This window comes from Mauremys mutica, chromosome 2 (assembly GCF_020497125.1).
Source record: "Mauremys mutica isolate MM-2020 ecotype Southern chromosome 2, ASM2049712v1, whole genome shotgun sequence".
NCBI classification, from domain to species: Eukaryota; Metazoa; Chordata; order Testudines; family Geoemydidae; genus Mauremys; species Mauremys mutica.
Genome location: NC_059073.1, coordinates 3,967,300 through 3,993,627, shown reverse-complemented (window position 1 = coordinate 3,993,627; position 26,328 = coordinate 3,967,300). Strand labels below are relative to the sequence as shown.

The following is a 26,328-nucleotide window of genomic DNA, read 5'->3' as shown; positions in this document are numbered from 1 at the left end:
GCACAGTGTTACACAAGGGCTGGGATCCCGGGAGCTGAGCCAGCTGGGCCCCATGGCAAACGCCCCATGAAACGTCCCGTCACCCTGCACAGGGAAGTGGGCACGTCAGTGCGAGCGCTGACACCTCAGGCGTTCCGTAGCCTGGCCCGGTGACAGCGCCCCTCGGGCTGTTCAGGGCACAGAAATCACCTGCCCCGTGGGCCCGGGCTCCCGGCCGTGTGCAATCGAGAGCCTTGGCCGGCTCAGCCGCGCGTCTCTCGACAGGCCGGTGTGGTTGGGTGGCTCAGACTCCGGCTCCCTTTCGCCCCAGCAGCAGCGACTGATCCAGGGCCTCGGGACTTTATCGACTTTCACTCACTGCTCGCGGCTCAGCTCCCACTTAGGGCCCATGTGCAGGAACAATTATCACAACAGGTCCCCATGTCCCTGCACCTGCCACAGCACCTCTGTACCCACCTGCAGAGCTCCCCACATCTCTGTATTCCCAGCACCACTGTACCCACCTGCAGAGCTCCCCAGATCCCTGTACCCCCAGCACCGCCTGTGCCCCCCACAGCACCCCCATACCCACCTGCAGAGCTCCCCACACCCTCTGTGTCCCCCCTGCACCCCCTGTGTCTCCCAACTCCATACCCAGGTGTGGAGCTCCCCCACCCGCACCGCGTGCTGCCTGCAGAGCTGGGGGGCAAGGGAAGGGGTAGGGAAACTATAGGGTGTGCAGAGTTAACCGCTTTATGGCGGACCCGCAGCCCCCCCACGACTGGGGTGAGGAACCAGTGACACTTCAACCTCCCTGGCCACACAATAGCAGATCTTAAGGTGGCCATCCTGCAGCAAAAAAAACCTCAGGACCAGACTTCAGAGGGAAACTGCTGAGCCTCAGTTCATCTGCAAATTTGACACCATCAGCTCAGGATTAAACAAAGACTGTGAATGACTTGCCAACTACAGAAGCAGTTTCTCCTCCCTTGGTTTTCACACCTCAGCTGCTAGAACAGGGCCTCATCCTCCCTGATTGAGCTAACCTCGTTATCTCTAGCCTGCCTCTTGCTTGCTTATATATACACACCTGCCCCTGGACATTTCCACTGCTTGCATCCGACGAAGTGGGTATTCACCCACGAAAGCTCATGCTGCAAAACGTCTGTTAGTCTATAAGGTGCCACAGGATTCTGTGCTGCTTCTACAGAACCAGACTAACACGGCGACCCCTCGGCTACCTGTCTGCAAGCAGCGAACAGAACCCCGCCCCCAGCCCTCCCGGAGCCCCGCCCCCAGCCCTCCCGGAGCCCCGCCCCCAGCTCTGAGCCCTCCCGGAGCCCCGCCCCCGCCTGCAGCCCCGCCCCCAGCTCTGAGCCCTCCCGGAGCCCCGCCCCCGCCTGCAGCCCCGCCCCCAGCTCTGAGCCCTCCCGGAGCCCCGCCCCCAGCCCTCCCGGAGCCCCGCCCCAGCTCTCCCGGAGCCCCGCCCCCCACCTGCAGCCCCGCCCCCAGCCCTCCCGGAGCCCCGCCCCCAGCTCTGAGCCCTCCCGGAGCCCCGCCCCCCGCCTGCAGCCCCGCCCCCCGGCAGTGCGCGCTGGCAGCGACCGCCCCGGCCCCGGCCTGACGCGCCGTGTTCGCTCGAGCCGCGGTCGCGGCCCCGCCACTGCCCGGTAGCGCCGGAGGGTCGGGCAGGAGCTGGGGGCGGGGCCGCGAGGGGGTTGCGGGGCGGACTCCGCCTCCGCCTAGTTTCACTTTCGTTTCGCGCCAGGCTGGGTCCGAGCCCGGGTCAGCGGCGGGGGCGGGGAGAGGGCGCCCTGCCCCTGTCTGGGGGGCCGGGCCGGGGCCGGGGCCGGGCCTGTGGGGTGTCGCCCTGCCCCTGTCTGGGGGGCCGGGCCGGGGCTGTGGGGTGGCGCCCTGCCCCTGTCTGGGGGGCCGGGCCGGGGCTGTGGGGGGGGGGGCTGTGGGGTGTCGCCCTGCCCCTGTCTGGGGGCCGGGCCGGGGCGGTGGGGGGGGGAGGAGCTGTGGGGTGGCGCCCTGCCCCTGTCTGGGGGGCCGGGCCGGGGCTGTGGGGTGGCGCCCTGCCCCTGTCTGGGGGCTGGGCCGGGGCTGTGGGGGGGGGAGGAGCTGTGGGGTGGCGCCCTGCCCCTGTCTGGGGGGCCGGGCCGGGGCTGGGGGGTGGCGCCCTGCCCCTGTCTGGGGGCTGGGCCAGAGCTGTGGGGGTTACCCTGGCCCCTCGGGGGGGGGGACACCCTGCCCCCATCTGGGGGCTCCCTTGTCTCTGCCCCCCCTCCGCACTGAGGGGTGTGGGCCCGGCCCCCTGTCTGGGTGGGGGCGCTGGGCCCAGCCCTGCCCCGGCTGAGCAGCGGGTGCCCTTGCAGGATGGCGGAGGCGGTGCGGGCACTGGAGGTGCTGGGGGTCCCCCTGGACATGGAAGAGGAGCTGCTGGTGCTGTATTTCGAGAACAGGCGCCGCTCGGGGGGTGGCCCCGTGCTGGACTGTAGGCGCCAGGGCAGTCGCGCCATCCTGACCTTCGAGAGCCCCGAGGGTGAGTGTGGGGCACATGGGCACCAAGCAGGGACACGAGTGTGGGGCTGGGGGCTTAGCCCCCCTCACCCTGGGCTGGGAGCACCCACACCGCAGCTGGGGGGTGGGGGCAGCTCCCTGTCCTGGCCCGAGCTGGCGGGGCAGTGCCGGGGGGGGTGCTCTGGGGGAGCAGAGCTGCTGGTGCGTGGGATGGGGCAGCCCCTCCTTGCTGTGCAGGGCAGGGGGCTCACAGTGTCTGTCTCTCCCTCCCAGATGCACAGAGGGTCCTTGCCAAGCCCAGTCACACCCTGCAGGACACTGGGCTGGCAGTTCGCCCAGCTGCCCCACGAGATTATGGGAAGGTGCTTCTCCGGGGCCTGAACCCCCAAACCGACTGCAGCCTCCTGGAGCTCTTCGTGGAGTGTGTGCTGAACTGCGAGAGCCGGCAATACACCATCCACCGCAGCCCAGCCGGGGACCAAGCCCTGGTGCAGCTGCCAGAGCCGCTCGGTGACTCAGGTAGGGGCTGGCCCCCAGCTGGGGCTGTCGGGGGGAGAGGGTGGTCAGAGGAGCCTCCCTGGAGGCCACACGTCATTTCTTGGGGTGTACAGGAGGCAGCAGGTGTGGGGGAGGCTCGAGGGGCCAGAGTGGAGTTTGGAGAGCAGTTAAAGGTATAGAGCCTTAAGGTTCATAACATAATCAAATGTAACATCCCTGGGGTGAGCAGGGGGAAGACCACAGCAGCCCACCATGGTAGCGTTTAAGTTCAGAAAGGGGGACTGCACACAAATGAGGATGTTAGTGCAACAGAAGTTAAAAGGTACAGCACCAACAGTGAAATCCCTGCAACTGCATGGAAACTTTTAAAGACACCATAATAGAGGCACAGATTAAATCTAGACCCCAAATTAAAAAACACAGAGAACCAAAACAGGGCTAATCAACGAAGTAAAAGAAGCAGTGAGAGGCAAAAAGGCACCTCTAAAAAGTGGGTTTAATCCTATTGGGGAAAATAGAAAGGAGCCTAAACTCTGGCAAATGAAGTGTAAAAATACAATTAGGAGCCAAAAAAGAATTTGAGGAACAGCTAGCCAAAGACTCAGAAAGTAACAGCAAAAATGTTAAGAATGTTAGCGGCAGGGAGCCAGTGGGGCCACCGGCCAATTGAGATGCTAAAGGAGCACTCGGGATAAGGCCATTGCAGAGAAACTAAATGAATTCATAAGAACAGCCATACTGGGTCAGACTAAAGTTCATCCAGCCCATTATACTGTCTGAAGCACCTGGTATTGGCCGCTTTCGGCAAAGGGAATGAACAGAACAGGGAATCATCGAGTGATCCATCCCCTGCTGCCCACTCCCAGCCTCTGACAAACAGAGGCTAGGGACACCATTCCTGCCCATCCTGGCTAATAGCCATTGATGGACCTATCATCCTTAGTCGGGGATATGATTGAGGTCTATAAAATTCTTTGCATCAGTTTTCAGGGCTGAGGGATGTGAGGGAGATTACCTGAGCTATTTTTTTAGGTGACAAATCTGAGGAAATCTGGTGCGTCTGACGAAGTGGGTATTCACCCATAGACTTCAAGGTCAGAAGGGACCATTATGATCATCTAGTCTGACCTCCTGCACAATGCAGGCCACACAATCTCACCCATACACTTCTATAACAAACCCCTAACCTATGTCTGAGTTATTGAAGTCCTCAAATTGTGGTTTGAAGACCTCACGCTGCAGAGAATCCTCCAACAAGTGACCCGTGCCCCATGCTGCAAAGGAAGGTTAAAAACTTCCAGGGCCTCTGCCAATCTGCCCTGGAGGAAAATTCCTTCCCGACCCCAAATATGGCAATCAGCTAAACCCTGAGCATGTGGGCAAGACTCACCAGCCAGCACCCAGGAAAGAATTCTCTGTAGTAACTCAGATCCCACCCATCTAACATCCCATCCCAGACCACTGGGCATATTTACCTGCTGATAATCAAAGATCAGTTGCCAAATTAATTGCCAACATTAGGCTATCCCATCATACATCCCCCCCCATAAATTTATCAAGCCTAGTCTTGAAGCCAGATGTGTCTTTTCCCCCACTGCTCCCCTTGGAAGGCTGTTCCAGAATTTCACTCCTCTGATGGTTAGAAACTTTCATCTAATTTCAAGTCTAAACTTCCTGATGGCCAGTTTATATCCATTTGTTCTTGTGTCCACATTGGTACTAAGCTTAAATAATTCCTCTCCCTCCCTGATATTTATCGCTCTGATATATTTATAAAGAGCAATCATATCTCCCCTCAGCCTTCTTTTGGTTAGGCTAAACAAGCCAAGCTCTTTGAGTCTCCTTTCATAAGACAGGTTTTCCATTCCTCGGATCATCCTAGTACCCTTCTCTGTACCTGTTCCAGTTTGAATTCATCCTTCTTAAACATGGGAGACCAGAACTGCACACAGTATTCCAGATGAGGTCTCACCAGTGCCTTGTATAATGGTACTAACACCTCCTTATCTTTGCTGGAAATACCTCGCCTGATACATCCTAAAACCGCATTAGCTTTTTTAACAGCCATATCACATTGGCGGCTCATAGTCATCCTGTGATCAACCAATAATCCAAGGTCCTTCTCCTCCTCTGTTACTTCCAACTGATGCGTCCCCAATTTATAACTAAAAACCCACGAAAGCTCATGCTCCAATACTTCTGTTAGTCTATAAGGTGCCACAGGACTCTTTGTCGCTTAAATCTGAGGAACTGTCCCAGATTGAGGTGTCATTAGAGGAGATTGTGGAACAAATTGATAAAGTAAACAGTAATAAGTCACCAGGACCAAATGGGATTCACCCAGGGGTTCTAAAGGAACTCACATGTGAAATTGCAGGACTACTAACTGTAGTCTGTAACCTATCATTTCAATCAGCTTCTGTACCAAATGACTGGAGGATAGGGAGGAACTCGTTGAGAATTCGAGAGTGGAAGGCAGCTTGGGTGAAAGTGATCATGAAATCATAGAGTTTGCAATTCTAAGGAAGGGTAGAAGGGAGTACAGCAAAATAGAGACAATGGATTTCAGGAAGGCAGATTTTGGTAAGCTCAGAGAGCTGAGAGGTAAGGTCCCATGGGAATCAAAACTGAGGGGAAAAATAACTGAGGAGAGTTGGCAGTTTTTCAAAGGGACATTATTAAGGGCCCAAAAGCAAGCTATTCCGCTGGGTAGGAAAAATAGAAAATGTGGCAAAAGACCACCTTGGCTTAACCACGAGATCTTGCATGATCTAAAAAAATAAAAAGGAGGCATATTAAAAAAAATGGAAACTAGGTCAGATTACAAAGGCTGAATATAGGCAAACAACACAGGAATGCAGGGGCAAGATTAGACAGGCAAAGGCACAAAATAAGCTCAAACCAGCTATGGGAATAAAGGGAAACAAGAAGCCTTTTTATCAATACATTAGAAGCAAGAGGAAGACCAAGGACAGGGTAGGCCCACTGCTCAGTGAGGAGGGAGAAACAGTAACAGGAAACTTGGAAATGGCAGAGATTTCTTTGTTTCGGTCTTCACCGAGAAGTCTGAAGGAATGCCTAACAGAGTGAATGCTTATGGGAAGGGGGTAGGTTTAGAAGATAAAATAAAAAAAGAACAAGTAAAAAATCACTTAGAAAAGTTAGATGCCTGCAAGTCACCAGGGCCTGATGAAATGCATCCTAGAATACTCAAGGAGCTAACAGAGGAGGTATCTGAGCCTCTAGCTATTATCTTTGGAAAATCATGGGAGACGGGAGAGATTCCAGAAGACTAGAAAAGGGCAAATATAGTGCCCATCTATAAAAAGGGAAATAAAAACAACCCAGGAAACTACAGACCAGTTAGTTTAACTTCTGTGCCAGGGAAGATAAAGGAGCAAGTAATTAAGGAAATCATCTGCAAACACTTGGAAGGTGGTAAGGTGATAGGGAATAGCCAGCATGGATTTGTAAAGAACAAATCATGTCAAACCAATCTGATAGCTTTCTTTGATAGCATAACGAGTCTTGTGGATAAGGGAGAAGCGGTGGATGTGGTATACCTAGACTTTAGTAAGGCATTTGATACGGTCTCGCATGATATTCTTATTGATAAACTAGGCAAATACAATTTAGATGGGGCTACTATAAGGTGGGTGCATAACTGGCTGGATAACCATACTCAGAGAGTAGTTATTAATAGTTCTCAATCCTGTTGGAAAGGTATAACAAGTGGGTTCCGCAGGAGTCTGTTTTGGGACCGTCTCTGTTCAATATCTTCATCAATGACTTAGATATTGGCATAGAAAGTACGCTTATTAAGTTTGCAGATGATACCAAACTGGGACAAATTGGAGAAATGGTCTGAGGTAAACAGGATGAAGTTTAACAAAGACACATAAAAAGTGCTCCACTTAGGAAGGAACAATCAGTTTCACACATACAGAATGGGAAGAGACTGTCTAGGAAGGAGTACGGCAGAAAGGGATCTAGGGGTTATAGTGGACCACAAGCTAAATATGAGTCAACAGTGTGATGCTGTTGCAAAAAAGCAAACGTGATTCTGGGACGCATTAACAGGTGTGTTGCGAGCAAGACACGAGAAGTCATTCTTTCGCTCTACTCTGCGCTGGTTAGGCCTCAACTAGAGTATTGTGGCCAGTTCTGGGCACCGCATTTCAAGAATGATGTGGAGAAACTGGAGAGGATCCAGAGAAGAGCAACAAGAATGATTAAAGGTCTTGAGAACATGACCTAGGAAGGAAGGCTGAAAGAATTGGGTTTGTTTAATTTGGAAAAGAGAAGACTGAGAGGGGTCATGATAGCAGTTTTCAGGTATCTAAAAAGGTGTCATAAGGAGGAGGGAGAAAACTTGTTCATTTTTTCTTTTTCTTTTTTTTAAGGGTGGACTTTATTTTACTTTGTTAGGGCTGTTGTCTGCATCTTCAGTCATTGGTGTCTGAACTTTATTTGATCAGGACAGGCTGGTTGATTTTATTATTTATACATTTATTCACACATTTAAACTAAACTAATAAGATTACAGCAGGGTTTTGCAAAAATGAAGGTTGCAGCAGCTTTTACAAAATGGAGTGAGCATTTTAAAATGGAGTTTGAGTTACAGTATGGACAAGTGTAAGGAATGACAGAGTGAACAGAAGCTCCGATGTAGACAAGTATAATGAATGGCGAACAGTGAGCAGAAGTTACAATATTGAAACAGTGCAAGTTTCAGTAATTTAAGCAGCAGTTGGATTGAAAGTGAAATTTACTAGGCAGGGGGCTGAATGCTATGGCTTTTAACAAGCATATTAATTGTCAATTAGCCAGTTATTGGGGTAACCGATTTATGAATGAATGTTGTTTCATTCATAAAACTTTATTAATGTAACTTCATAAGTAAAGTGAACAATTAAAAACCATTTCATTCATCAGTTCTACAGTATGAATAGCTAATGTGACACCAATTTTTTAAAAAGCCTCCAGAGGCGATCCCACCAATTACAGGCTGGTAATTCCTGATAAATGGTTTTTGTAAAGGGAAATCATGCCTCACTAATCTATTACAATTCTTTGAGGGGGTGAACAAGCATGTGGACAAGGGGATCCAGTGGATATAGTGTACTTAGATTTTCAGGACTCAATGGTCAGTTTTCAGAGCGGAGAGAGATAAATAGTGGTGTCCCCCAGGGTCTGTACTGGGCCCAGTCCTATTCAACATATTCATAAATGATCTAGAGAAAGGGGTTAACAGTGAGGTGGCAAAATTTGCAGACGATACAAAACTACTCATGATAGTTAAGTCCAAAGCAGACTGCAAAGAGTTACAAGGGAATCTCATAAAACTGGGTGACTGGGCAACAAAATGTCAGATGAAATTCAATGGTGATAAATGCAAAGTAATGCACATTGGAAAATATAATCCCAACTCTACATATAAAATGATGGGGTCTAAATTAGCCGTTACCACTCAAGAAAGATCTTGGAGTCAGTGTGGAAAGTTCTCTGGAAACATCCACTCAACGTGCAGGGGCAGCCAAACAAGGTAACAATGTTAGGAATCATTAAGAAAGGGATTGATAATAAGACAGAAAATATCATGTTGCCTCTATATAAATCCATGGTCGCCCTCATCTTGAATACTGCGTGCAGATGTGGTTGCCCCATCTCAAAAAAGAGATATTGGAATTGAAAAAAGTACAGACAAGGGCACTAAAACGATTAGGGGTACAGAACAGCTTCCATATGCGGAGAGATTAAAAAGATTGGGACTTTTCCCCTTGGAAAAGAGACGACTAAGGGGGATATGATAGAGGTCTATAAAATCACGAGTGGTGTGGAGAAAGTAAATTAGGAAGTGTTATTTACTCCTCATAACACAAGAACTAGGGGTCACCAAATGTAATTAATGAGCAGCAGGTAAAAAACAAACACAAAGAAGTATTTCTTCACACAACACACAATCAACCTGTGGAACTCCTTGCCAGAGGAGGTTGTGAAGGCCAAGACCATAACAGAGTTAAAAAAAGAACTAGATAAGTTCATGGAGGATAGGTCCCTCAGTGGCTATTTTGGTCAATTTCACTGTCAGCGTTTTTAAAATAGTAAATTTCACGATTTCAGCTATTGAAATCTGAAACATCTGTGTTGTAACTGTAGGGGTCCCGACCCAAAAGGGGCTTGTGAAGGGGTCACAAGGAGGTCGCGATATTGCCACCGTTGCTTCTGTGCTGCTGCTGACAGTGGAACTGCCTTCAGAGTTGGGCAGTGGGAAAGCAGCAGCTGCTGGCCAGGAGCCCAGCTCTGAAGGCAGGATACTGGCTAGATGGACCCTTGGGCTGACCTTACATTCAGGTTCTTAGGTTTTTAATGTTTTGTTGAACCTGGTCAGGAGTTTTCAGTCAATGATTTTCCATTGGAAAATTCACTTTCTACAAAATTGTTTTCTGTTGGAAAATGGTTCCCAGCTCTGCTTCTCCCCCTCTCCTCAGAAGCCCGGGCTGCCTGACTGTGCGGTGGCTGGCTGGCCACTGACCTGCGCAAAGCCAGGCACCACAGGGAGACTCCGAAATATGTAGAAAACCCCAATGGAAATGTCCCTTTGACTTGTTCCGAAGCAAAGAGGGGTGCTTCTGCTCCACGGAAAGCTCCAGCTTTGGGCCATTCTGACTCTTTGGGAGGTTGTGGGAGTTCCTGAGGAAGGGGATTCGGGTTTCCAGCCGGCTCTGCGAACCGCGGGTGAGCAGGGTGGTGGCGTGACCTGCCCAAACCCGGCGAGCTCAGGAAGGATGGGCCAAGTCCAGGGATAAGCGGGATCCCCACTTGGGACCGTTCATGCTGGAGGGGAGGTTCAGCGTCTGGCCCTGGGGTTTAAGCCCATCGCTGTCTGCTAGCCCACAGGCTGTTCCCTAACGAGGGGGCAGCTTGTCACCCATCTGCACCTGTGGTGGTCTTGCACCTTCTTCTGCAGCACCTGGGGCTGCCGCTTCAGAGCCAGGGGCCCCGGTGAGCTGGACCTTGGCTCTGACCCTCTCTGCCTGTTCCTCTGTTCACCCACCCCAGGCGAATGGCTTAGAAACTAAACAGGTGACGGGAGCGACCCCTTCCCAGCGCTGTTGGCTCCTGCGTGTCTCACCATCACCTGAGCAGGCTGGGGAGAGGGCTAGTCTCTGCCGCTGTGCTCCCCTGCTCCCTCGGCTGCTCTGGGGAAGCCTGGGATGGGCACCCGCTGCTGACTGGAGCTTGCCCTCTCCAGGCGCTGGGTGGCTTGGTCCCTCCTGGCTCGGGAGTGCCCGGTGCTTGCAGCTCCTGGGAAGCGGGTAGCAGAACTGGGAGCTTGCAGCACCTCTGCTCTGCTCATGGCCAGGCTCAGCCATCCTGACCAGGCATTCCTGATCTCAGAAAGTAAGTGGGGTGACCTAGAGTCTGCAGCTGCCACCCCACAGCCCCTTCCCCAGCAGATCCCTCTGGGAGCCCTGAGGGGGCTCTCTCCTCACTCTGCCCTTGCCAAGTCTGTGATGTGGGGGTGTCTCTTTCCCTCCACCCTTGGGCGGACTGGGCTGGGGGAGGGGGAATCTTCCCTTGGCCTGGGGGTCTGTGGGGAATCTCTGCCCTTGGCCGGCTGGGCTGGCGGTGGCAGGCTCACTGTTCTTTGCCTTGGCAGAGCTCCTGAGCATGGAGGAGCGTGTGCGCCGGCGGCCACTGGACGGGGTGCTGCTGTCCGTGGAGTGGGTGCAGCAGACAGACAGCGTGCTGGTGCGGAGCCAGGGCGCCGGGCTGAGCAGGGACCTGCTGGAGCTCTACTTTGAGAACAAGCGGAGCGGTGGGGGCAGCGTGCAGGCCGTGAGGGTGCTGGCAGGGGGCAGGGCAGCTGTCATCTCCTTCCAGGACCGGGCAGGTGCGTGGGGCTGGGGCAGGGTGGGATCAGCGCTCAGCTGTCCGCTGGGGCTCCGGGGTTGGAGGGCTCCTGGAGGCTGGTCCAGGTGAGGCGTGGAGGGGGGTCTGCTGTGAATGCAGGCGCGTGCCTCCAGCCTGGCAGTGACGCGCGGCCCTTTCAGGGCTGCAGGCAGAGAGGCAGGAGACCGCTGCTGCTGGCCCCAGCACACGGTCCGGAGCCCCCCTCCGGGGCGGGGGCAGGGAGCAGAGCCGGGTCTGGCTGTGGTTGCTGGGGCAGTGGGCACGGCACCCCTCCCTGCATGGTCTGGGTGCGTCTGTCTTCCCGGGCAGTTCTCAAACCCATGTGCCTGTTCACTGCCCTGCAGCTGTGCAGCGGGTGCTGGAGAAGCCCCACAGGCTCCAGGAGAGCGACCTGGACCTCTCCCCGTACTACGACTTCCTGGAGCCCCCTGACTGCCCCCCGGAGGAGGGAGCCGAGGCCCCCCCAGGAGAGGTGGCAGCAGTGGATGGTGGGCCCCAGGCGATCTGTGTGAGCCTTGAGGACGCAGCGAAGCGGCAGCTGCTGGAGTTCAGCGGGGCCCTGCCAGAGCTGCAGGCTGCCTTCCCGGAGCTGACGCTGCGGCTGGAGGAGAATGGGGCCTGGATCTCGGGCGGGGACGCAGCCCAGCGGCAGCAGCTGCAGGAGCGGCTCCTGGACACCCTGCAGGGGATGGCCCAGGAGCTCCTGCCGCTCCCGGCCCAGACCCTCAGCTTTCTGCAGCGCGGCGACGTGCGGGAGGAGGTGGAGCGGCTGCTGGCCAGCCAGGGCTTGCCGGCCTGCTACGCACCCAGCGGGAGCGCGCTGAGTGTGACGGCACTGAGCCCTGTGGCCGCCCGCCAGGCCAGCTCCTCGCTGAGCGCGGCCCTGAGCCCCTTCTGCCTGGCAGTGTCGGCACAGCACCTGCACGCCCTGGGCTCGCCACGCTGGGAGCAGCTCCAGGCCTCGCTGCGCTGCTGCACCGTGTGCCTGGCCCCCGGCGGCGAGCACCTGCAAGCCCTGACGCTGCGTGGCCTGGAGCAGGAGAACAGGGAGAAGCTGCAGGGGTTCCTGCAGGACGCTGCCCTGGACGAGAGTCTGGTGTCCATGGAGCCAGGGATGCTGCGCTACCTGCAGCTCTACTACCAGGAGCTGCTGGCCGGCATCGCCGAGGTCACGCTCCTGCCGCTGGAGGGCACCGACGTCACCGGCTTCAGGGTGAGCAGCCGGCCTCCATAGGCGGTGTCGGTGGGTGGGGTGGGGCGGGGCGGCCTTGGTTCCCCACGGCCATTTCTGGGCAGCCTGCGCGCTCCTGCCCCACTGCCCCGTGGGGCTCGTTTAGGGCAATGCAGCCTGCGGGGACTACAGGTCCCAGTAGCCAGTGCAGGCAGGTCACGTGGGTCATGATCGCACTGCATTCTGGGAGCTGTAGTCTGCACCATGCTGGATTGAGGGGTCAGAGGTTGCAGTCAGCTTCATTCACTGTGACGACCCCCCCCCCCCCAACAGTCGTGTTCCCACCCCCGACGTCCCGCACGGTGGCTGGCAATGCGCGTGTTGTTCCTTCTCCTCCCCATGTCCCACGGGGCCGGAGGGGGGCTGGCAGAGTCTGCCAGTGCCTCACGCCATCTCTTGTCTTGCAGCTGAGTGGGGAGGCGGGCGCGTGCCGGGCAGCGGCGGAGTTCCTGCAGAGCCTGCTGGGCACCATCAGCTGCCAGCCAGTGACCCTGCGGCACCCTGGCATCGCTCGCTTCCTGTTGGACGAGCGAGGCCAGAGCATCCTCCGGGAGCTGGAGAGCCGCTTCCAGTGCGTGATTGGGCTGGAGCAGGTCCACTGGAGCCCCCCGTACGCACAGGTACGGCCGCGGCTCAGGGCACGGGGCTCCAGCTGGGACCCAGAATGGGCACAGTAGCTCCTCCACCCTGCCTGCCAGGCTCAGTGCTGGCCCATTGGGATGGGTGAGCTGGACACTGGGTCTGGAGAGGGATGTGCAGCCGTGGGGTGACACAGGTTTCTAGGGCAGCCTGCAGGCAGGCGTGGGGGGCAGCCAGATGAGGGCGGGTAGAGAGCCGGGGGTGGGGGGGGAGGCCTGGGCAGAGGCTGTTGGTGGTTGGGTGCTGGCAGGGAGCCAGGTCCCTGGCTGGCGTCGGCAGCACTGACTTCTGTCCTTTCTGCCTGTCTCAGCAGGACCTGGAGCTGCCTGAGGGGCCTGTTCCTTTGAGCTGCCGCCGAGACTCCCTGCCCACTGCCCAGCTGCCCACTCGGCTGGAGCTGCCCGACGGCGACACCAGTGACTGGTGCACCACCAACATAGGTAGGGCCGCTCCTGTGGGACTCAGAGCCCGCTGGGGGAGTGGACAGGGGCTAGAACCCAGGGAGGGGGCAGGCGGCCGGCCCTCCCTCCCCCTGCTGGAGCCCTGGGTAAAGGTCCAGAACTTCCTGGCTCTGTGGGGCGGGATGGGGGGTGGGATAGCACTGTTCAGGGGCCCGATCCTGCAGCCCCAGCCCTCCTTAAGGGAACGCTCAGGGCCAGGGTGGCAGCACCATTCCCCTGCCCTTGCCGCGTGAGCCCGGCACTGCTGTGGCGACTGGCAGCTTGTCGGCGCTTCTCCGGGCCAGGCAGCCTGTGCCACGGCCCACCCCACAGTACAGAACCCGGCTCTGGCCCCACTGCCAGGGCGGGGGCAGGGGGTAGCCTGGCCGTGCCCTGGGGTACTGGCTGCTGCAGGAGGAGTTGCCATTCGGCCTCCCCCACCTGTCTGCCCTGGTAAATCTTCCACCTGCTCACTGTGCAGATTGGGCAGCGGGTAGGCCCTGTCTCTGTCCTCCCCTCCCCCAGCACCGGGGCTGCCCCGAGAGTCGGGCACGGCCTGTCTGACCTGCTGCTCTCCTGCAGAGGAGATCAAAGGCCTGCTGGCCTCCCTGGCGCCCGGAGACGTGGTGGGGGCTGCCCCGCTGGCCGCCCCTGCTGCCGGGGAGGCCCCGGACTCGGCAGCGACCAGCCCTGAGGAGGAGGAGGAGGATCTGTACACTGTGGGAGAGCCTGGCATGGCCGCGGGGCAGGAGGAGGCGCAGGCGGTGCCTGCAGGGCATGGCGGGGAGCGGAGGGGCCTGGCAGATGGTGACGAGGAGGAGGAGGAGGAGGAGCTGCCCTGCGCCGCTCAGTCGGAGTGCAGCATGGAGGAGGAGGCGCAGCTGCTGCTGGCCATCCAGCAGTCCATGGACAGCCAGCGCTGGGAGGAGGAGGAGCTGCAGCGCGCCACGGAGCTGTCCCTGCGCTCCTACGAGCAGGAGCAGCACCAGGCCCCGGCAGAGCCCGCAGCTGACCGCAGCCTGCAGGCCGCCCTGGTGGAGTCCCTGGAGGAGGCGCTGTGCGTGGCCGGTTCCGCCCAGCTCACCATCTACTCAGCCTACGAGCAGGACGTCCGCGCGCTGCCGGGGCAGCTGGACCAGGCGCTGCGGGAGCAGCAGTGCCAGGAGAAGGTGGCGAGCGAGGCTCTGCGAGCTCTGCCCTCCCGCTGCCGCGGGTACCTGGCCCAGCTGCAGCGCCAGCACGCCGTGCGCATCTCCCTGCAGGACGCCACGGCCACCGTGCATGGCTTTGCCGACTACGCAGCCCGTGCTGCCCGCGACCTCACCCGGCTCCTCACCCGCCTGCTGCAGACCCAGCGTCCGCTCGGGGAGCCAGCTGCACGCTGGGTGCGCTGGGAGCCCCCTGGCACCGCCGCCCCCTACTCCTCGGAGGCCAGCGCCCTGCTGGAGCAGGCCTGGCGCCGGCAGCAGAAGCGGCTGGATGTGCTCTTTGATGGCAGGCCCTTCACCATAGACTTTGAGCGCATGGAGGAGTATGACATCGGCGGCGCCTGCACCCTGCCCATCTCGCGCACTGAGCCCCCGGCCCCGGAGAACAGCCGCCCTGCAGGTGCGTGCTCCCAGCCCCGCTGCTGCTGCCTCCAGCCCCGGGGGGCTCGGCACAGTCCCGTGGGGCCTGCCCTGGGTAGTTCTCCGGCTGTCGTGCAGGCAGCCAGGGCTTGGCAGCTGGTGGGTCCCGGTGGGATGGAGTCAAGGTTCCAGGCAGGTTGTCCAGTCTGAGCTCCTGTGTTGCCCCCGCCCCCGGCGTGCTAGCCCAGCACCTGGAATGAGAGCAGGGACACAGGAGACCCGGCTGGCATGTGCCACAGGCAGCGAACACCGAGGGGCACTGGTGCCCACGGCCCCACTATGGCAGGGGAAGGACCAGGTGAGACACCCCCAGGTAATCCTGGCAAGGGACCACACGCTGCAGGGGAAGGCGAAACCCCCCAGGTCCCTGCCAGTCTGAGCCGGGGAAATTCCCTCCATCCGTCACCCCCTGGGCATGTGAGCTAGAACTAGCCAGCCAAGAGCCTGCCGGGTGCTCGGAGCCCCTCAGAGCCCTGGCCCAGCCCGTCCAGCCGGGGCCACCCCGATGCTTCGGAGGACGGAGCTGATAAAAGCCCGACTATCCTGGGGGAGGGAACCTGTCCCGACCCTGCAGGTGACCCCCTGAGGAACATGAGACAAACTGGAGTGAGCCCCTCCCCCACCAGCACAGCCACCCCTCTGTCCCGTCCAGTTCTCTGGAGACTCTCAGCTCTCGCTGGGAGGCTGCTCCAGAATCTCCCCCCTCGAATGCTCCGAAACCTTCTCATTTGTTCCTGGTCCGTTTCTCCCCACTTGTTCTTGTGCCAACGTTGTCCTTTAGCTTCACCAGCTCTTTGCCCTGCTTAACTTTTCCCTGATACATTTACGCAGAGCAGTGCCTGGCCAGAGAAGCCAACGTCCGCTCCCATCAGACCGGCCCTCCGTGCCCCCGCTAATCCACATGGCTCCTCTCTGCCCCGGTCCCGAGCATGGGGTCCCGTGTCCCCCAGGCCTCGCTCGATGGCAGTAGCGCTGTCGCTCTGTCTCTCGGCTGGAAATGCCTTGCCTGCGACATCCCTGGCCTGTGTTTCCCTGTTTCACAGCCCAGCATGCTGGTGGCTTGTAGGCATCCTGTGCTCAGCCCCCAGCCCAGGTCTCTCCTCTGTCACGGCCAGCTGACGAGCCCCCGGCCTGGAGCAGAAATTCTTATCGTTAGACCCTAAATGCCGGCCCTGCACCTCGTACTCTTGAATTTCATCCCATTCCTGTCGCTCCAGATCTTCCTGGAAATTCTTCCCATCTCCCCCTGCCCCCCGCGGATTGGCCAGGCCTCTCGGCTTCCCATCAGCCCATTGCGTTCGCACGCTCCTGCTACTGAATGAGACTGGGCCCCAGGCCGATCCTCAAGAACTTCCCTGCGAGGCGATAGTTCATCTTGCAGCACAGCCCTCCCCACCATACCGGGCTCATCCTGAGCCCCAGCTTCCCGACTTTAACTCCCTTTCCTGTGCCAAAGGCTGCACTGAAATCCCCGGGCATCACATCTCCCCTCTGAACAACGCTGTTATTTTCTCAAGGAAGGAACAGGGGAGTCTGGCCCGGGCTGCTTTGGTAAACTCGGCTGTGTTATGGCCCCTGTACCACTGGCCTGCAGGAATTTCATTCTGCTTTCCTCCCCCATTCGTTCTAAAGCCTGGTGTCCCTGCCCCCATGGTCAGACTAACAGCTCTGGCATTGCCTGGGTCGCTTTTCTCACCTTTGTTAAATACCTGCACGACATCAGCTGTTCTCCAGGCACATGGTCCCATCCCCATCGCTGGATTTCTTCCCAAGCCTTGCACCCGGCCTCGCAGCCTACTAGGCCGGTTCTTTCGGCACTCTGGGCCCTGGAGCTGAGCGCATTAAACCCTGGAAGATTTTCTTCCACCTCAGCTGTCGGAAATTCCTTTTGTGCCGCCATCCAGCCTCATGGGCATGGTCCCTGTGCCGTCCGGATTGAAAACCCAGCCACGATGTTCAGTTAGCTTTGGGCCATACCTCGAGTGTCTTTAATCTCCTTCCCAGCCCCACCCTTCCTTATTGATGGGACTGAAAAACCCTGTGTGTGTGTTAATGTCCTTGGCAAGAGCTAATTCAGCTTGACTTCCAGCACTCCTCCTTGTATCCCTACTCCTCCCACCCCCCCAATGTGCCGTTCTTTGCTTTTCCACTCCCCAGGGACACTCTGCTGACTCCTAACAACCTTGTGAGGTGGGCCTGGAGCCCTTCCCTACAAACCTCTTCCCCCTCACTAGGGATGCCAGTTGCAGATGGTTTTGTAGAGTGATGGGAAGAAATTCCAAGCTTCGGCGGCATTTATTTCCTTGATCTCTTCAGTCCAGCTGACTTCGCTAATGAACTCTTTGTTTTCCACAGTCTGTCTTTCGGAAATCAAAACCTAGAGCTGATGGCCTGGTTTTGATTCGGTTTAAATTAAACGGAACGTTCATCAGCACATGACCCCTGGATCTGAGGTTCTTTTCCTATGACCAGCTCTTCTCTGATGCCCTCGCTACTTACCAAAACGGAAGGCAAAATTGCATCACCTCTTGTTGATTCAGTGACGATTAGATGTAGAAATCTGTCGTCTATCATATCCAGGAATAAGTGGGACCTACCAGTGTTAAGAACATAACAGCCAGACTGGATCAGACCCATGGTCCATCGAGCCCAGAGGCCAGTGCCAGGTGCTTCAGGGGGAATGATCAGAACGGCAATTGTTGAGTGATCCATCCCCTGTCATCCAGTCCCAACTTGTCAGAGGTTTAGGGACACCCAGAGCAGGGGGTTGGCTGTTGGCCAGGAGGGTCAGAGATACATCGATGGACCTGTCCTCCAGGAACTTATCTAGTTCTTTTTTGAACCCAGTTATATTTTGGCCTTCCCCACATCCCCTGGCAGAGAGTTCCACAGGTTGACAGTGCGGTGGGTGAAGAAATACTGCCTTTGGTTTGTTTGTGTTACTAGCATTTATTCTCCAGTTTATATCTGGGAAGTTCTTCCCTCACCGTGAGACAATTCCCAAGGGTGTTTCTCTCTGATGATATTAACGAGCTCTCTGTCCAAGTTGAGGGCTGATCCTGGGGGTCTATAGCAGATCCCTAGCACTGTCCCCACAGACCCTCTTTCACAATCCCCTGCCCAAAGTGATTTGGACCCAGACAGCCTCAGTTTTGTCCACACTGTCATTTCGTCTTTCTTTACAGCTCCGTTGCTGTACAATGCTACTCCATCCCCTCCGCCTTCCTTTCCTCGCTCCGAAAGAGCCCAGACCCGTCAGTGCTTGTGTTCCACCCACCCCTGAGCGCGATCCCCCCGTGGGTCTGTAATTCCCAGGGTGATCACCTGCATCAGCAGTTCCAGAGCCTCCATTTTATTGCCCAGCCTCCTTGCATTTGTGTACAAGCATCTCAGTGGTGTACCTTGGGCCTTCCCAGTTTCCTAGCCAGGGTCGTTTCGCTCGCTGGAACACCTGCCTGACTGCCACTCCGGTCAGCGTGCTGGGCGTTCTGTACTAGAGCCTCTTCCTGCACTGAAGCCAGCCATGGAGATCTCCCGGGTCTGTCCAAGCCTCCTCCCCTTGCTGTGTAGCTGGAAACCCTTCTCAGTTGTGGAGATGCCCCTCTGCGCACCCTGCCCTTTTGAGGCCACGTCGGCTCTGTCAGCCTTGCTGGCCTCGTGTGTGCAGAAACCTCTGGAGTTTATTTGGTGGCTCGAAAACTTTTTTCTTCTTTGTAAATGTAAAGGGTGGGGTGGCCCTTTGTCCCTCTGACGAAGGGGTCGCCGCCCTGAAAAGGCGGAGAACCCTGGGCTAGATTGTAATGGTCCCTTCTGCACTCCATGTGTGACCCCAGTGCATTGCTGGGGGCACTTGTCACGGAGTCCCCGGGCGCTGCTCTGGAACTGCTCTCCACAAAGCCAGGCAGGACTCTGGGGAGCCACCTCTCCCTCAGAGCAGCCTGTCTGCAGGGCAAGAAGCTCCCACGGCTTCACCTCCTGGGTCTCTCCTTGGAGCATTCAGCCTCCTCTGCCCCTCCGTGCGCTTCCCACAGCGAGTCCGCCCAGGTGGGGGCCTGGGTAAGCCAGAGGGTCCTGCCCCCCCACTGCGCAGTCAGACGTGACTCTCAGCCAGCCGGGAAAACAGAAGGTTTATTCGATGACAGGAACAGGGTCTAAAACAGAGCTTGTAGGTACCTTTAGCCATCCCCTTGCAGGGGGGAAGGGCCCCGGCCATTTGTTGCCAGGAGACAATGTGTCGGCCATTTATGCACACTGGAGACTTAAGAAATGCATAGGGGAAACTGAGGCACCCACACAGTATTCAGAGAAAACATTAAGAACGGTCCCACTTGGTCACAGCGCTGTGCTGCAGGCAGTGGGCTGGGGGCTCAGTGTGGGATGCTGGCCCGATTCCCCCAGTGTGGTGCCAGGGGCGCTATGCTACAGGGGCTCAGTAGGGGGCGCTGACCCGATGCTGTGCAGGAGGGTGGGTCTGGTATCCACCTGCTGGGTGACGACCTGTTCCCCCCCCCCAGCCACGGAAGAGAAGGGCCTCGAGGTGGACCTGGATGAGGAGGTGAAGCTGGTGCCGCTGGCCCAGGGCTCGGAGGAGTTCCGCGACACCGTGCGCCGGTTCTACGACACGCTGGAGGACTTCCACAGCAAGATTCGCATTGTGAAGGTACCCAGGGGGCAGCACAGCCGAGCCGGTTGCTCTGCCCGCCCCTGCGGCCATGGCTGTGCCGGGCGCTGGCTGTCGGATTTCGTTTGCCCATGTCCCCTTGTGAAGTGATGCACAAGGAGTAGATGGGAGAACATTTATCCCGCATATTGAGGGGATGCTGCCGCAGCCTGGTCCCCACTGGTCACCAGACAGGTGGCTGGGTGCTGGGGTTCGCCCATCTCGCACAGGCCCCTGGCAGGCTGTGGCACGGACAGTTCCAGACTGACTAAGGTGGACTCTCTCAGGCAAGCACCGTTACCCTGTGGGACTCCCTGCCACTTGATGCTGGTGCAGTCTTGTTCCGAAAGGATGGGCGTGCCTGGGACTTCGCTCCTCGTGGTTCTGTGTGCGCTCCCTGCTGGCTGCGCCAGTGCCTGTGAGGCAGCCTGGTACCCCAGCACTCCCTGGCTGTTCTAGGGGTGTTCCCCGCTCTCACTACTGTTCTGGGAGTCTGGGGCGGGTCCCGCCTGAGCCTGGGTGTGAGCTGGTACCACCCCCCGCCCAGACTCCTCAGGAGCTGCTGGCCATGCTTGGGGAGCCCATGGGCCCTGCGTGGTGCGTTATCCCCTCACTGCCTACTAGGGGCGCCTGTCCCTCCCCATGGCACGGGCTGGTCTGGCTGGGCCCTGGCTGACCCGTGTCCCTGCGGCAGGTGGAGAAGCTGATCCACCCACTGCTGTACAAGCAGTACCAGCTGAAGAAGGCCTGCATGGAGAAGGCGTGCGGCCACGAGGCCGTGGAGCGGCTCCTCTTCCACGGCACCACGGAGGAAGCCAGCCGGGAGATCTGCCAGCACGGCTTCAACCGCAGCTTCTGCGGCAAGAACGGTGAGCGGGCGGGGGCGGGAGTGGGAGCAGCACAGGGAGGGGCCAGGCGCATGTGGAACTCCAAGACCCCTCTATGCACAGGAGGGAACTGATGTCTCTGGAAGTCACTCCCTGCTGCAGCCCTGGACATTTCTCCCAGAGTGGGGCATAGAACCCAGGAGTCCTGGCTCCCAGCCGCCCTGCTCTAACCACTAGACCCCACTCCCCTCCCAGAGCTGGGGACAGAACCCAGGAGTCCTGGCTCCCAGCCCCCCTGTAACAACTGGGCCTCACTCCTCTCCCAGATCTGAGGTAGAACCCAGGTGTCCTGGTGCAGGTGGCAGCCTGCCCCCTATCCAGGCTGTGCTGTGTGTGCTGCAGCCTGGAGCGTGCTGTGCTAACCCTGCGCCCTCTGCCTCCTGCTCTCCAGCCACGCTCTACGGGCACGGGGTCTACTTCGCGGTGAATGCCGTGGTGTCGGTGCAGGAGCAGTACTCCCCACGCAGCGCCGACGGCAACAAATACGTCTTTGTGGCTAAGACACTGACTGGGGACTACACGGCGGGCAGCCGGGACATGCGGGCGCCGCCCCTGAAGGAGGCGGCTGAGGTCCCGCTGCGCTATGACAGTGTGGTTGACAACCTCAAGAAGCCAGCCATCTTCGTCATCTTCAATGACACGCAGGCCTATCCGCAGTACCTCATCACCTGCCAGCTGTCCAAGCCTCCGGCGCCGCGCTGAGCCGCTGGGCGTGGGCTGGGTCACCCTGCTCCAGCTCACAGCCTGCCGTGTGCCCCTCTGTGCCTGCGGCTCTCAGCCCCCCGCAGGCTGCCCTGCCCTGGGCCAGCACGGCTGGGAGGGGAGAAGACACCTGCGCTGGGCTCCGCGACCGAGCTGTGCCCTGTGGAGAGGCCAGGCATCAGCCCCTGCCCAGTGAGCTCCTCTTGGACGGCTCAACAGGGAGCTGGGCTGCTCTGGGGGCCCCCAGTTCCCAGCCCCTCGGACATTGTATAGTCCCTCTGCCCATTGCCCGTGTACGGTGCCCAAGGGCCAGTGCCACGGCTCTGTCAGGGGGCAGGACCAGGAGCTGAACCCCACAAGTCATGAAGAGTCCTGGAAACCGGACCCAGAATAAAGAGTCAGACAGCAGCCTGAGCCTCTCCCTCTGTGTCCCTGAGCTCTGGGGGGGTCACTCCTTGGAGCATCTATGTGCTGTTGGGCTCTGCTGCTTGGGGATAAGAGCCTACTGCTGCCAGCGCTTGGAGTCGCACTGGGGCTGGGGCTGTGCGGGGGCGATCCCATGGCTGACACCCTCCCCTTAAATGATCTGGAAAAAGGGATAAACTGTGAGGTGCCAAAATTTGCAGACGATACAAAATTATTCACAATAATTAAGTCCCAGGCAGACTGTGAAGAGTTACAAAGGGATCTCACAAAACCAGGTGTCTGGGCAGCAGAATGGCAGATGAAATTCAGTGTTGATAAATGCAAAGTGATGCACATTGGAAAACATAATCCTAACTCTACATATAAAATAATGGGGTCTAAACTAGCTGTTACCACTCAGGAAACATCTTGGAGTCAGTGTGGAAAGTTCTCTGAAAACATCCACTCAGTGTGCAGCAGCAGTCAGAATAAGTGAACAGAAACTTGGGAATCGTTAAGAAAGGGAGAGATGAGACAGAAAATATATGGCTTTCATATAAAATCCCTGGTACGCCCACATCTTGAATACTGCGTGCAGATTAGAGATGTAAACAGTTAAATGGTGTGACGAAGTGGGACTGTTCGTACTGGGGGCTGGGAATGCTGGGTGCAGTTCTTAAGTATCTAGCAAAGCAGAAGGCCAGTGCAACCGAATGCCTGGCACTCTGTCTCCTAGCAACTGATGGCCTGGGCACCTCCCCTGCAAAGGTGCAACTAAAGGTGTTGGAGACAAAGGGGTCAGGTGACCTCCTGGCCCTGGAAAGAAGCTGGGCAGAGAGGAGGGGCTGGAGGGGGTTGAGCAGACTGGAGCTGGCTGGGGAAGGAAGGGAAGGACAGACAGGGCTCTGATCCCCAATGGGGCTGTGGGGCTCCTGGGGCCCCAAGATGGACCTAACCGGGGGGATCCTGTTATCTGTGCCTGCAAGACCCTGTCCTGGACTATGTTCCTGTCGTCTAAATAAACCTTCTGCTTTACTGGCTGGCTGAGAGTCACTGTGAATCGCAGGACGCTGGGGGTGCGGGACCCTGACTCCCCCACACCGACAAATGGTTAACTGTAAGCATTAGGCTTACTGCTAATTGGCTCTTAACCGTTAACCCCGGTGGCCAGCCAGCTGGGAGTCACCTCGGTTAACTGGTTAAATGATATAATTTTAATTGTTTAACCAGTTAACTTTTTAGACCAATATTTACATCCCTAGTGCAGATGTGGCCGCCCCATCTCAAAAAAAGATCTATTGGAACCTTCTCATAACACAACTACTAGGGGTCACGAAATGAAATTAATAGGCAGCAGGTTTAAAACAAACCAAAGGCAGTATTTCTTCACCCAACGCACAGCCAACCTGTGGAACTTCTTGCCAGAGGATATTGTGAAGGCCAAAACTATAACAGGGTTCAAAAAAGAACTAGATAAGTTCATGGAGGACAGGTCCATCAATGGCTATTAGCCATGAAGGGCAGAAATGGTGTCCCGAGCCTCTGTTTGCCAGAAGCTGGGAATGAGCGACAGAGAATGGATCACTTGATGATTCCCTGTTCTGTTCATTCCCTCTGAGCACCTGGCATTGGCCACTGTCGGAAGACAGGACACTGGGCTGGATGGACCTTTGGTCTGACCCAATATGGTCATTCTTCTGTTCTTATGAAATGGCAGTCTCACCAAAGGACAACAGTTGAAATACAGGAAGGCTATCCTCTTCCTGTGATCTTTCTGGATGTTAGGAGCCACACCAGAATGAGTCTCTGGGAACCAGGGGCAGCTCTAGATATTTTGCCACCCCAAACACGGCAGGCAGGTTGCCTTCGGCGGCTTGCCTGCAGGAGCTCCCCGGTTCTATGCATTCGGCGGCACGCCTGCGGGAGGTCCGCCGAAGCCACGGGACCAGCGGACCCCCCGTAGGCATGCCGCCGAAGGCAACCTGCCTGCCGCCCTCATGGCGACCGGCAGAGCGCTTGGCGTGCTGCTGCCTGGAGCTGCCTCTGCTGGGAACTTTATAAAGGACTTCAGAGACGCTGCACCAATTCCTTCCTATGGGGCATGTATGAAGTAATACTTTGCTGCTGTGTTTGATTGCATAGATCTGGGCTAATTTTAAAATTGGAAGCATGTGATGATGAAAGCAGAAGAGTGGTAGGTCAGATGCTGCCCACTATTTTGAAATTGGAAGTCTAGGGATTGTGGAGACCTTATGGGTTTTGAAATGTACTGGCATGTTTTAAGGGTGCCAGAAGACAGCCTAACAACCGATCCACTACCATGTTCTGCTGATGCTGCTCACATTCCTTGGTGAAAAGAACTTACATGTAAAAACCTTGGCTTTTTTCCTGTGCTCATGACTCCCCCTACTGACTAGCTGCAGAACATACAATTTGCTGCTTTCTCACAGCTAAAGAGAGTCAGTAATGGAGGTAACAGAGGTTTGTATGTTTTGGTGCGGAACAGCCTGAGTTTAATCCCCAGTGACAGTGATGGTGTCTGTATATGGTTTGCTATAAAAGCACTGGAGATGTTCCTCAAGCCTAGGGGGCCCCCCTTGGCTGGCTGGCAATCAGTCACCCATGGCTTTGGGGCCCAGGGGGATCCCCATGAAGAGGCCTGAGCTCCTGCCCCTGGAGTCAAGGCCCCTCCTCCCTGCCGAGAGTCTTGGCCTTGTGCCGCGCTGGGAACAGGCCGGTTGTGGGGCAGGGCCGAGGCAGTGGGGCGGGGCGGCTAGGAGTCAGGTGTTGCTCGTTGGGAGAGAGTCTCACAGGGGCGCTCGGTTTAGTCACACGGCCTGGGAACAAGGCCCCGCACGGCACCACTCTCCAAGGAGCCGGCCCGGGCAGCGATGTCCTGTTCACCTCGTGCAGGAGGTGTCACCCCCAATGACAACCCGGAGCCCCCTACTGTCCCCTGCACGTCACCTGAGCCTGGGGGCAGGTACGCAGCTCGTCACCGTGTTTGGGCCCATGGGGCCCATCCCCCTTTCCTTGGTCTGAGCACGCGCAGTGCAGGCCCGGGGGGCACTGAGAGCCCCCCAGCCCTGTGCCAGCCAGGAGGTCTGGGTGGGGGACGCCCTTCGTGCTGCTAGGAGGAAACAAGGCTCTGGCCTGATACTGACCGTTTCCTGTCGACAAGCCACCGAGGACTTCAGCAGTGCAGGGTGTTGGGGGACACTGAGCCGAAGTGATCGGGGTTACGGGATGGGCCAGGTTAGGCTGTCGCTGGGCCAGTATTTGTGCTTAAACCCTTACTGGTGCTTGATGCATGCTAAGGTATAGACGGTGTGGATCATGCGTGTTGTTAATATGATTTATATTTATATGTGACCCAGCATATATTAGTCAACACGGGACTCCTGGGTTCTATGCTTGGCTCTGGGAGGAGCGCGGAGTCTAGTGGCTTAGAGCGGGGGGGGGGGGGGTCTGGGAGCCAGGACTCCTGGGTTCTCTCCCCAGCTCTGGGAGGGGAGTGGGGGCTGGTGGGATAGAGCAGGGGGGGTCTGGGAGCCAGGACTCCTGGGTTCTCTCCCCAGCTCTGGGAGGGGAGTGGGGGCTGGTGGGATAGAGCAGGGGGAGCTGGAAGCCAGGACTCCTGGGTTCTCTCCCCGGCTCTGGGAGGGGAGTGGGGGCTGGTGGGATAGAGCAGGGGGGCTGGGAGCCAGGACTCCTGGGTTCTCTCCCCGGCTCTGGGAGGGAAGTGGGGGCTGGTGGGATAGAGCAGGGGGGCTGGGAGCCAGGACTCCTGGGTTCTCTCCCCGGCTCTGGGAGGGGAGTGGGGGCTGGTGGGATAGAGCAGGGGGGCTGGGAGCCAGGACTCCTGGGTTCTCTCCCCAGCTCTGGGAGGGGAGTGGGGGCTGGTGGGATAGAGCAGGGGGAGCTGGAAGCCAGGACTCCTGGGTTCTCTCCCCGGCTCTGGGAGGGGAGTGGGGGCTGGTGGGATAGAGCAGGGGGGCTGGGAGCCAGGACTCCTGGGTTCTCTCCCCAGCTCTGGGAGGGGAGTGGGGGCTGGTGGGATAGAGCAGGGGGGCTGGGAGCCAGGACTCCTGGGTTCTCTCCCGGGCTCTGCTGCTGACTCGGGGTGACCTGAAGCAGAGTGGCTGTGTGCCCCCAGGCCTGGGTGGCAGTTATCCGGGTCGAAGGGAGGAATTCCACCTCCATGGAAAAATGAGTTCTGAGAGCCGCTGGCTCTGGTTTGTCAGCCAGGGCAGAACAGGACCCCGTGATGGGAAGCCGGGTGGCACCAGCTGGCAGCCCTGATTCTGTGGCACGTTTTTAAGTGAGGATCATTAGCCGCTGGCAGAGCTCGGCTGGGGGGTGGGGCCAGAGTCTCCATCCCCTGGCGTCTGTAATTCCAGACGGGGCCCCCGGCTCAGTGGGTGCGAGCGGCACAGGGTGAGGTTTGGGGCTACGGGGCTCTCAGAGCCCAGGCTGGAGTGCCTGGTGCCCTCTGTTGGTGAGAAGGGAAAAGTGTTGCCATGGAGCTTCATTTGCATGGGCTGCTCCCATAATTCCTTCAGTCACCATAACGAGACGAGACGTGACGAAGTGGGACTGTTCTTACTGGGGCTCCTCCCTGTCACCCCCCGACCGGCTCTTCACAAAGTCATCAGCCAGCCGCCCTGCATGTCGCGGGTTCTCTGGCTTTTGGTCCCTCAGCCACAGCCTCAGGTCGGATGGGCACCGCTCATACAGCTGCTCCAGTTCCAGCAGTTTAACCAGGTCCCCCGGCGTCTGGGCCCCATCGACCCACTTGCTGGCGTATCCCTCCATGCGG

At 57.6% G+C, this 26,328-nt stretch overlaps 1 protein-coding gene across 3 annotated transcripts; it reads left to right on the top strand.

The window, feature by feature from the left end:
* Positions 1–1,557: 1,557 nt before the first annotated feature.
* On the top strand, positions 1,558–21,795 carry PARP10 (poly(ADP-ribose) polymerase family member 10). 3 transcript variants are annotated; one of them, XM_045006172.1, is made up of 11 exons: positions 1,558–1,649; positions 2,358–2,524; positions 2,776–3,021; positions 10,664–10,897; positions 11,262–12,130; positions 12,556–12,768; positions 13,101–13,227; positions 13,810–14,835; positions 19,370–19,515; positions 20,210–20,384; positions 20,794–21,795. In XM_045006172.1, the coding sequence occupies exons 2-11, from the start codon at positions 2,359–2,361 to the stop codon at positions 21,102–21,104; spliced, it is 3,513 nt and encodes a 1,170-aa protein (XP_044862107.1). In that variant the 5' UTR covers positions 1,558–1,649; position 2,358; the 3' UTR covers positions 21,105–21,795. The 3 variants fall into 3 exon arrangements, with proteins under 3 accessions (XP_044862107.1, XP_044862105.1, XP_044862106.1); XM_045006170.1 differs by having other exon boundaries at positions 13,098–13,227; XM_045006171.1 differs by lacking the exon at positions 1,558–1,649 and adding an exon at positions 1,718–1,764 and having other exon boundaries at positions 13,098–13,227.
* The last annotated feature ends 4,533 nt before the right edge of the window (positions 21,796–26,328 follow it).

Coding starts and splice junctions, on each gene's coding strand:
- PARP10 (XM_045006170.1), top strand. CDS start 2,359: ATGGCGGAGGCGGTGCGGGCACTGGAGGTGCTGGGGGTCCCCCTGGAC. Junction 2,525..2,775: donor GACCTTCGAGAGCCCCGAGG/GTGAGTGTGGGG, acceptor TCTCCCTCCCAG/ATGCACAGAGGGTCCTTGCC. Junction 10,898..11,261: donor CTCCTTCCAGGACCGGGCAG/GTGCGTGGGGCT, acceptor ACTGCCCTGCAG/CTGTGCAGCGGGTGCTGGAG.